Here is a 10,741-nt window from a genome sequence, read left to right on the forward strand (position 1 = left end):
ATAATCCTAGATTTGATTCCACTAATTTAGAGATTCTCTTAAAATAATCCTAGATTTATATGAAAAGAGAGCTATATATAAAAAAGGAAAGAAAAAAGAAGACGGAACCCTTGAAAGCACAGAACGCAAACTAAGGGTCGAGCCTTATTAAAACCACTATGAGAAAAAACCCCGAGGGAAAAATCTCAGAGTGGAAAAAGAGTGCTCGTCAATCAAAAAAGAAACAAAACCGAAAACGCCAGGAGAGTGGAAGAAGCAACTTCAGGAGTTCCGGCCTAACCATTGCCCGCAAGTTACCCCGGCTCAACCCGACGACACCAAACGACCCAACCAGCAGGCCAAACCACACGAAAAAATAAAATAAAACAAGAGGCAAAAGCCTCAGAACCACCCGCACCGCAAGAAGGCCCAGTAGACTCAACTACACGCCAACTGTTCGAAGAAAGGACCCTCGCAACCCTGCCAAGACCAAGAGACCCCGGCTCAAACCAACGACACTAAACGACTAAACCAGATCGCACCCCCGCCTCCCACCATGCCAACATCGGCGCACCAAGGGACTTCGAAACACCCATCAACGAACTTTGCGAGAAAAACTATGAGTCGCAATATCTGCAATCGCAAGCTTTTTAATCTCATCAATACCATACGACCACCAACCCTCCATGCGCGATAAGTTAGATATGGCATCCGCAAACACATTCCCCTCATGAAAAATATGAGAGACCCGAAACATGATATCTTTAAGACGATTAAGGGTAGCCTTCCATGCCGCATAGAAATGCCACAGAACATCGAAAAAGTGTTCCTTAAGCAGCTTAACCACATATCGCGAATCCGCCTCCAACCAAAGTTTATTCCATCCTCGAGTGTGAGCAATGGCAATTGCCGTTATCACCGCAAGCAACTCAGCTTCGAAAACATAACCCCTTCCTCCTTTCAAGTGAAAGCAACCTTGCACCACGCAAAACTTGTCTCTATAAACTCCTCCCGCAGCAATCTCACCAGGAGAACCCGACGCTGCCCCGTCAGTATTTACTTTTATCCAGTCCTCAACCAGCAGCCGCGAATGTACACTAATGAAATTCGAAGGCGGAGCGGCACGCACCGAAACCCCTATCGCACGAGTAATCAAATAATCCAACCAAGTATTAAACGTATGCCCAAGCCGAGGAAACGCCTCATTCACTTCCATGAAAGACACCCTCACAAAAGCAAGCACCCGAAGATGACCAAAAGTAGCTCCATAAAAAAGCAACCTTGTTACGCCAAGACCAAGTACACCAAAGAGCAGTAATAATCCCCAACTTCCGAAATTTCTGAATGAAAGTACAGAACAAGGTCTCCCAAGAGCTAACAAAAAAAATGAATATTTGCACACGCCCTAAGATGCGGCACATAAAACCAGGTGAGAATCTCAAGCCAAATCGAAATCACCCGAGGACAACCCCAGAAGATGTGATCAACGCTTTCAGCAACCGACATGTACAAATAACAGCAGTTAGGTGCAATAAGACCATTCCGGATCAGCTGGTCCACAATGGGAAGACGACCATGGATAATGCGCTAGCAAGTGATCGAGCGCCGCACAGGGATAAAGTTGCTCCAAATCCAGGAACCCCAATGAACCTTGGGGAAACGATGTCCGGTATGAGCAAAAGCGAGCACAGCAGTTACGTCCCCATAAGGGGACGACTTCCAAACACGCACATCTTTATCACCATCAAAAGGGAAAGTGATAATGTCCACAACCACTTCAGGATAATTCTCAACGAAGTTTGCCGAAAAATGCCAAATCCCATGAAAAAAATAGTCTGCCACCGACTGTCCCAAAAACTCATGCATAAAAGAAGGAATCGCCAATTTGTCACAAATTTTGTAGCCCAGCCAATCGTCGGTCCAGAAACGAGTGTGATGTCCATGTCCCACCAACGAATGAGAATTATCAACTAACTCCCCAATCTCGGGTTTCAAACCCAGCCACACCGACGACCACGCCACCGAGGTCTTAGCCATACAAAACTCATCCAGATAACGAGAACGAAGAATCTTGAAAATAAAATCCTCGCCTTTTATCAGCCGCTAAGCCATCTTCATCAGATAACAACGATTCATCATAGAGAATGACCGAATACCAAGACCCCCCCTCCTCCTTCGGAGCACAACATCTTCCCCAACTAACCGCGCACGTGGTGCCCTTCTCAATGTTACCGGACCACACAAAATTCCTACAGTGTTCTTGTCCAAGTAATGGAGTAACGATTTAGGCCAACGAAAAATCATCATAGAGTGGTCAATAGAGCTCTGGATAACAGATTGAACCAGACACAAGCGCCCAGCCATAGACAACTGCCTTCCTTTCCATCTAGAGAACTTCTGCACAATCCTATCCTTGATACTCATAAAATGAGAAGCACGCGACCGACCTATAAACAGAGGAACTCCCAAGTAAGTCATATGAAGCGATCCCTGGGTGAAACCCAAGACATTATTAATACCGCATTTCATAGCATGCGAAACCCCGCGACCAAAGTAAATCCTTGACTTCTCCTGACTGCAAATCTGCCCCGAAAGCTCACCATAGAAGTCCATGATATGTTGAATCTTCTGCCTTCCCTTCTTCAGTTGAGGCGAATTCCATGACTCGTATATACCTCAACTACTTCTGATGCAGTTTTCTTCAGTTGAATCTGCATCTCTTCTTTGTTCTGGACTTGTGCAAAGTCTTCAGTTGAGTTGACATCTTCAATCATCATTGCATTCGATGTCCAGTCTAGCTATTCAAGAAGCTCAAACAATTAAGAGTATTAACACTACCTCTAGCTAGAGTGTGTCTTTCAATGGTTTTGGTATCATCAAAACATAAGGGTTGGATAAATCTTTTCATTTCCCAACACCAGTTAATTATGAGTTAATGAGAAAACCCCGATTTTGATTGAGTGTCCAAGACACTCGGTGTCCATTTATCATTTCTGAAACAGAAATAAATAAAAAGAAAAAGAAAAGAAAAGGGTAAACTAAAATTCTTCTTCTTTTTCTTTCGTAACAATTAGTAATTATCTCGGAATTCTACTAATGATTTTTCATTTTTCTATAACATTTAATTTAATTCTCAAACACGTGCACAATTAGGGATGTAAACGAATCGAATCGAATGCGAATCACATTTCATTAATTTCAATTCATTTTCATAAAAGTCATTGCATATTCGAATATCTTTCGAATCTTATTTACTATTTGTATTCGATTCGTACACCGATTTGCGAATACTCGAATCGAATCGTATATTCATTTCATTTTTTTATAAGTGTATTTTAAATAATAAAAATCAAATATTCAATTAAAAAATTATTACTATTCGATTCGACTCACTATTATTTGATTCGAATTGAATATATTCAATTCACAATTTTGATAAAGAAAAATTCTAAACTAATATTTCAAATAAAACACTTTTGTTTGAACTATATTTGAAATCAAAATCCTTTTAAAACTTTGATTATTATTATTGTTCATTTTTATTTAAATAAATATTATCTTTTGTTTATTTTACTTTATATATATATATATATATATATATATATATATATATATATATATTTGAATACCGAATTGAATATCGCAATTCTCGAATCATATTTGATAACTAATTAAATCAAAAAAGTATTTGCATTCGTATTCGAATCATTAAATTTCCTATTCGAATATCAAAAATTTGAATGGAACCAAAATTATTTGATTCATTTTCATCCTTATACACAATTATAAAAAGTTGAGTTGATTCCCAAAAATTAAAACAAATTTTGAAAGAGGTGTTAAGCATTGTCATCTACGGCGACAAAAAACGCGAGGTGCTGTTAAGGGTGTGCAAAAATTGAATTGGACCGAGAAAATTGACCGAACCGATGATTTCGGTTTGGTTCAGGAAAAAATGGGGCGATTATCGATTCGATTTTAAAATCCAAAACTGACTAGGGTTTGGTTAGGTTTGGACCGGACTGAACCAACCTATATGTTATATATATGTATTCTCATAAAAATATGAATATTTCTATTTTGGTACACTACCCCACCACAATCCCTTTACTTTTCATCTCTATTTTTCATAAAGTGAGACCCCTTTTCCACTCACAATACATTTTTACCTAATATTTCTTAAAATTTGTGTCACTTACAAATGTTTATGTTTTTGTGGGACAGAGGAGTATAATATTATATTATAAATTAAAATTAAATACAGAGCTTAAAATCAAATCAAATAACTGAAATTGTAGGTGTGTAGTCTAGAAACCCTGTCCAGCCTCTCCCTCTCAGCTCGGTCGGCACCGTCCTCACCCTATGCGCGGCACGGATGCAGGCCTCCCGGCCCTCTCACCTCTCGATCTCGGCGTCTCTTCTTCCTCAGCTCAGGCGCGGCGGAGCCCTCAACCCACCCCCTACGAGGCCGCGCGTCGCTGCCAGCACTCTCCCCTCCCACTCGGCCCTCCTCAGGTTTTCTTTCGTCATTTATCGGTGATATTTCTTTATTTTCTTTTTTTCTGATTTAGTGCTTTATAACTATAAGAGCATCTCAAAGGGTTCCTCTATTTTAGAGGGCCCTTCACTCTCTTGTAGAGTTGAAACGTAGAGTTTTTGGATTTTCATCTCCAACAATCAACTCTACATTTCCCTCTACAATAGAATATTCCCTTTTTATGCTCTTTATTATTAAATTATTTTGTCAATTTAATTATTATATATCATATATATTTATAAATAATTATATTTATATTCAATTAAATGTAATTAAAATTAAAATTCAAATATAAATTAATTTAAATATTTTTTAGAAAAATTAATTAATAAAGTCCTATATTTAAATATTGTAGAACGATTAATTTATTTCAACAACATAAAAACTGAAATTACATAATACTCTTAGAATTAAACATTACACAATACTTAACAAAGCATCAATTACATGATAAAACCAACTAATTTTCTAAATTAGAAAACTCATCCCATATATGATCGACTAATGTATCACGAAGCGCAAAGTGAGCCACTCTATCTTTGATTTTTTTATAGCGTCCAAGAAATTCTTGGAAATGGCTTGTTTCATTTGGCATTGTTTCAACATCTGGAATTGACACTTCTCTTGCAATTTCAATTGGTGCAGACAGGTCACGTTCATCCTCAACAATCATATTATGCATAATAATGCACGCTTTCATTATATTATCCAAATGTTTCTTTTGCCAGTAACGAGCTGGATTTGCAACAATTGCAAATCGACTTTGAAGAACTCCGAATGCACGCTCCACATCTTTCCTACACGATTCCTGTCTCATTGCAAAAAACTTTTTTTTGACAGAGCGCGGTTCATGAAAAGTTTGTACAAGTGTGGACCACTTGGGATATATACCATCTGCTAAATAATAGCCCACATTATACTATTTTCCTTGTATGACATAATGTGCGGGTGGAGTGATACCTTTAGCAAGGTCACTGAAAAGATGAGATCTTTCCAACACATTAATATCATTATTAGATCCTGGCATACCAAAGAATGCATGCCATATCCAAAGGTCATAATCAGCAACGATTTCAAGAATAATTGTTAGAGAGCCACTACGACCGGCATACGAGCCTGCCCAACCTGTTGGACAGTTTTTCCACTTCCAATGCATACAATCAAGACTACCTAACATTCCTGGAAATCCACGTTGTTTACCAATATAAAGTAGTCTAGCAACATCACTAGCATTAGGAGATCTTAGATATTGATCAAAAAATATTTCCACAATTGCACGACAGAATTTCTTGACACATTTAATTGCAGTGGACTCACCAATATTTATATACTCGTCAGTAGCATCTGCTGGTACTCCGTATGCCAATATTCGAAAGGCATCTGTTATTTTTTGAAGTGTGGACAAGCCCGATCTTCCTGTGCAATCCATGCGTTGCTCGAAAAAATCATTAGGATTTTTGACAGCATCAACAATACGGAGGAATAGACTTCGAGACATTCGAAAGCGTCTACGAAACATTCCTTCGTTGAATGTTGGATTTTCAGAAAAATAGTCGTTGAAGAGACGATGAGCTGCTGCTTCTCGGTCACGATGGATTACCTTGTGACCAAGAACTGAACCTCCATGAATTTTTGTAGCATTTTGATATTCAGCCAGTTGAGCTACAATAAGATTGTTATTCAAAATATGTTGACCCATCAATTGATGTTCAACATCACACTCGTTGATTAATTGTTCAAGCTCATCATCAGATGAGCTTGAACTTGAATGAGAAAGTAGTGAAAAAGAACCAATATTATGATGATTCATATTTTTTAATTTTCTATTTTATGAGTGAAAGAGAAGAAATAGGTGTGGTGGTTATTGAAATCGTGTATGTCTTAAATAATAAAAAATCTCCAATACTATCTTATTTGAAAATCTTAAATATTGAATCGCCACCGTCCATTCAGATTTCATTAAATCTTCATCATCCACCTTATCACTCCCCTACTATACGAAAGGATTGATTTGACAACACCAATCTACACATGTGATAAAGATAAAGTGCAGACACATCTGATAATGCATTTGAAAATTTCATGCAGAAAAAGATAAAGCATCGATTCAATCAATCTCATGCAGAAAAAGATAAAGCATTTGGTCATACATATCAAATAATGCAGCTTCGATTCATTCACCACCGTCCAACTAGATTTCATTAAATCTACACCATTTATTATTTATACCTTATCAATAAATCATCCTCTATATATATGAGCTATTTTTTCATATTTTAACACACAATAACCCTCTTCCTTCTTTTACCAACTTGTCTTTCTTTAGCTGTTATTTCATTTTCCATGGCTTCTTCCCGACAGCCTAATTACACAATTGATGAAGATAAACATCTTTGTCGTGTGTATATGGAGATATCTCAAGATTCAGAAACGGGAATACACCAAAGAAAAGAAATTTTTTGGGATCGTGTTAGGGAAGTTTACAACGAGGAGAAACCCAATCCAAACATGTATACTCGAAGTTCAAGATCACTTGAAACTCGCATGCAGGTTATTTTAAGTTCAGTTTCAAAACTCAAAGGGTGTATACAACAAGTGGAATATCTAAATCCAAGTGGTTGTTCTGAAAATGATATTGTAAGGAGTAGTTATCTATATATTTTTTATAATTATTATTTGTCTTACTCATTATAACATTTTTATTCATTATGCAGTTCACTCGTGCAAAAGAATTGATGGTGCTAGACACAAAATATAAGAAAGGCTTCAAGTTCGAGCATGTGTGGTCTATTATGAAAGATTTTCAAAAGTTTGATTGTCCTTCACAAAACTCTCGACAACAAATGTCTGCATCTCAATCAGATTCACTACCACAATCTCCTATCTCACCTGATGGATTGTCTAATTTTTCTATCAATTTAAGTGATGGTAGTGGCAGTGGTTCTGGATCGTCACACCGTCCAGATAGTGTGAAAAAGACCAAAAACAAAAGAAAAAAAAAGGTGAAGATATGTCTAATTTTTTCAAAGTAACTGAACAAGGAAATAAACGAATTGGAGATTTAATGGAAAACTCATCAACTACAAAAGAGCAAATTTTGCAACTAAAAATGCAGAAGATTGAAGCAAAAAACAAAGCTACTGAAGCATAAAAACAAGCTATTGCATTCCAAATGTGGGAATCAGATAATAAAATTCTAATGATGGACACCGACAATATTTCTGATCCTGTTCGACAAGATTATTTCAAAAGTGAACAAGCAAAAATCATTTATAAAAGACAACAACATTCAAGTCCATATGATGCTTTCAATATGTTTGGAGGAAATTTTCAAGATTTTGGAGGATCAGGAAGCGACATTGGAGGATCTGGAAGTGACGTTGGAGGATCTGGAAGTGATCTCGGACCTTACTAGCATTTATTGTATTATTAGTTTAATGTTCTTGTATTTTTATGTGGTTGTAATTTTATGCTATTGCGTTTTTATGTTGTAAAATTTATGTGTAATTTATGTTGTCGTAATTTTATGTTAATGTGCTTTTATATTATATTTCATTTTATTGTATTTTTAAATTTTATATAATATGTTTTAAATATTGTATATATTTATGTTAATTTAAAAATATAAATAATATAGAGACTATTAAATTATATTTTACAAATTAAATCAAGCAAAGATAAGTATTTTTAAAGATAAAACAAAAAAGAAATATAATAAAACAACAAAAAAAGAAAATGAAAAACAAAAAAAAAGATTTACCGGGTGAACAGTGCCCGCCATATGAAGCGGTGCACTGTTCAAACCCGTTATTTTGAAGTAGCATACAGGGAATGGTTGGAGATTGATTCCACTCCAAAATAGCGGCCACCGTCACTTTAGAGGGCCTTGGTTCGATTTTTTGCCATGGATCTTGGTCGGTTCGATTTTGGTTGATTTTACAGATTTTGATCGGTCGATTCGGTTCGAATGCTATCATGGGTTCGATTTCGCTTTGGGTAGATAGGATCGGTTCGGTTTAGAACCGACGTACAATCGTGCAGTAACGCGGACACGCTAACTTAGCTTCTAAGGCTTGAAATTTGGGAATTAAGGCAAGGGTAATTACGTCATTCCCGCTCTCGAGCATCAAAAACCGTCCCATTCCGTTTCAATTTAGGCATCGCCGATTGCGTAGAGCAATCAATCCCAATTTCAAGGCGAAGAGAAATCATCTGTTGTTTTCGTTTTACCGCATCCCTCCCTCAATCTCAGTTCGCAGCTAGAATAATGGGGCTGCTCTCAAATAGGTTGGTTTTTCCCCTTGTGTTCCTTTTAGTGTTATGTATTTGGCTGATTTTGTTTTTTGTGAATGCAAACGCGAAGAATCGGAAGGAGCAGTCTAAAGCCAGGGGATCATATCTACTCGTGGCGGACTGCATATATCTATGCTCATCACGGTTGGTTTTGAATTATTTTATTTGCTTTATTTTGATGCGAATTAGCAGTTGTGTGATTGCGGCGGGGGTATGTGGTTAATGCTGCATGTATATCTTTGCTACTAGCAGTTATGTGTATGATCTCGACTTGTTTGTCTTATAATTTTATACATGTGCTGAAGTTCGAGTTAGAGAGAATGAAATTTCAGAGCAATACAATTAGAATTTGTGAGTTCAATACGTACTTTGATTTGGATAAGTGTTCCTTACTAGCATTTGATGAGTGTTTTACCTTGTCCAAATTTAAATCGGTGCCTTAACAATTGATTTCATGGTTAATGATGTTTTTGGACAGTGAAATACAACTGCTTTTTGATATTTTTTCTGCACTATGCTTGGATGAGAACAGGTATTTATCTTGGAGATGATAAAGTTATACATTTCACCAGACGAGGCCAAGAAGTCGGGACTGGTACCATGTTAGATGTCCTGCTGGTGAGCTCAGGACCGAATCGATCATATGTGCCGTGCCCCACCTGTGTCACAAGAGACGATGCCCATGGAGTAGTCTCGTCTTGTTTGAACTGCTTCCTAGCTGGTGGTATTCTGTATCGGTTTGAGTATTCCGTCAGCGCTGCTCTTTTCCTTGCAAAGGCACGCGGAGGAACTTGTACTCTAGCTGTCTCGGATCCTGATGTTGATGTGATCCATCGAGCCAAGTATCTGCTCGAAAATGGATTTGGATGCTACAATGTGTTCAAGAACAACTGTGAAGACTTTGCAATTTACTGCAAGACGGGATTGCTTGTGCTGGATCAGAGTACAATGGGACAGAGCGGGCAGGCCGTGTCCATTATAGGCGGACCTCTTGCGGCTGTATTGTCTACACCTCTGCGGCTCGTCACCACCAACATCTATGGGATGGCGGCTACTGCAGTTGGGGTTTATTGTGTCAGTCGCTATGCTGCAGACATCGGCATGAGGAGGGATGTGGTAAAAGTTCCTGTTGAGGATCTCACGACAAGGCTCGCGACAGGTATGCTTCAAGTCCTTGAACCGAGCCTCCCTGCTGCACCGGCTCTTGCTCATTAGCATCTCTGCTGTAAGCCTTTGCTGAGAGATACAACAGAGAAGAAGAGTGAACATTATTTATCTTCGCCTTTTATATGGTTGTAGAATGTGGTTTGTTGTTTAATTGTATTATTGCGAGACTATGTTGTTCCTTGGTTTTACTAGCACAAGAAATGACAGCATGCATGCTACCTCTATCCTAGTGCAAAAGATCATATTTATGTGTATTATTTCCTAGTTTTTGGTAATAAAAATATAGTAGTATTGTTCAATAGCATTATGTGCATTGTGAGTTTAGATTAGATCATATCTGTAGAGAACCCTTTTTTCAAAGAGTCAACTTGTGAGATGGTCATATTCAGCAATGGAACTCAATACTTGGCCACTCATTTAAAAAATGCAAAATTTGGCCATTTTTTTATGTTTTACAATTATTTTGCCCTTAATTAGGCGGATCGGGTTGGGGTTATCACTACAAGAAAATGCGGCTCTAACGACCGAAATTTCGGTCGTTAAAACCCAAAAATCGGTCGTTAATATTTTTAACGACCGATTTAACGACCGTTTTTTTCGGTCGTTGTTTGCATCGTCGCCCGAGTTTTAACGACCGTTTTTTCGATCGTTAAATTTAACGACCGATTTTTTATTTTTAACGACCGAAAATTCGGTCGTTAAAAAGAGAAAAATAAATAAAAAAATTATTTTTTTTTTATTTTTTTTAAATAACGACCGAAATTTTAT

The 10,741-nt window shown here is 37.4% G+C and overlaps 2 protein-coding genes across 4 annotated transcripts; one reads left to right on the top strand and one right to left on the bottom strand.

Annotated features, from left to right (window-relative positions):
* Window positions 1-574: 574 nt before the first annotated feature.
* On the bottom strand, window positions 575-2,756 carry LOC130998474 (uncharacterized). The gene is made up of 5 exons (XM_057923894.1): window positions 2,655-2,756; window positions 2,212-2,469; window positions 1,630-2,082; window positions 1,382-1,530; window positions 575-1,319 (listed from the first exon to the last, which is right to left on the bottom strand). Exons 1-5 carry the CDS (start codon window positions 2,754-2,756, stop codon window positions 575-577), a joined length of 1,707 nt encoding a protein of 568 aa, XP_057779877.1.
* A 1,455-nt stretch (window positions 2,757-4,211) lies between these two features.
* On the top strand, window positions 4,212-10,272 carry LOC130997072 (protein LEAD-SENSITIVE 1). Of its 3 annotated transcripts, none has more exons than XM_057922343.1 (4): window positions 4,212-4,577; window positions 8,394-8,800; window positions 8,877-8,950; window positions 9,339-10,272. In XM_057922343.1, exons 2-4 carry the CDS (start codon window positions 8,781-8,783, stop codon window positions 10,019-10,021), a joined length of 777 nt encoding a protein of 258 aa, XP_057778326.1. In that variant the 5' UTR covers window positions 4,212-4,577; window positions 8,394-8,780; the 3' UTR covers window positions 10,022-10,272. The 3 variants fall into 3 exon arrangements, with proteins under 3 accessions (XP_057778326.1, XP_057778327.1, XP_057778328.1); XM_057922344.1 differs by having other exon boundaries at window positions 4,237-4,512; window positions 8,456-8,800; XM_057922345.1 differs by lacking the exon at window positions 4,212-4,577 and having other exon boundaries at window positions 8,393-8,800.
* The last annotated feature ends 469 nt before the right edge of the window (window positions 10,273-10,741 follow it).

The sequence above is a fragment of the Salvia miltiorrhiza genome, chromosome 8, assembly GCF_028751815.1.
Source record: "Salvia miltiorrhiza cultivar Shanhuang (shh) chromosome 8, IMPLAD_Smil_shh, whole genome shotgun sequence".
Classification (NCBI taxonomy): Eukaryota; Viridiplantae; Streptophyta; class Magnoliopsida; order Lamiales; family Lamiaceae; genus Salvia; species Salvia miltiorrhiza.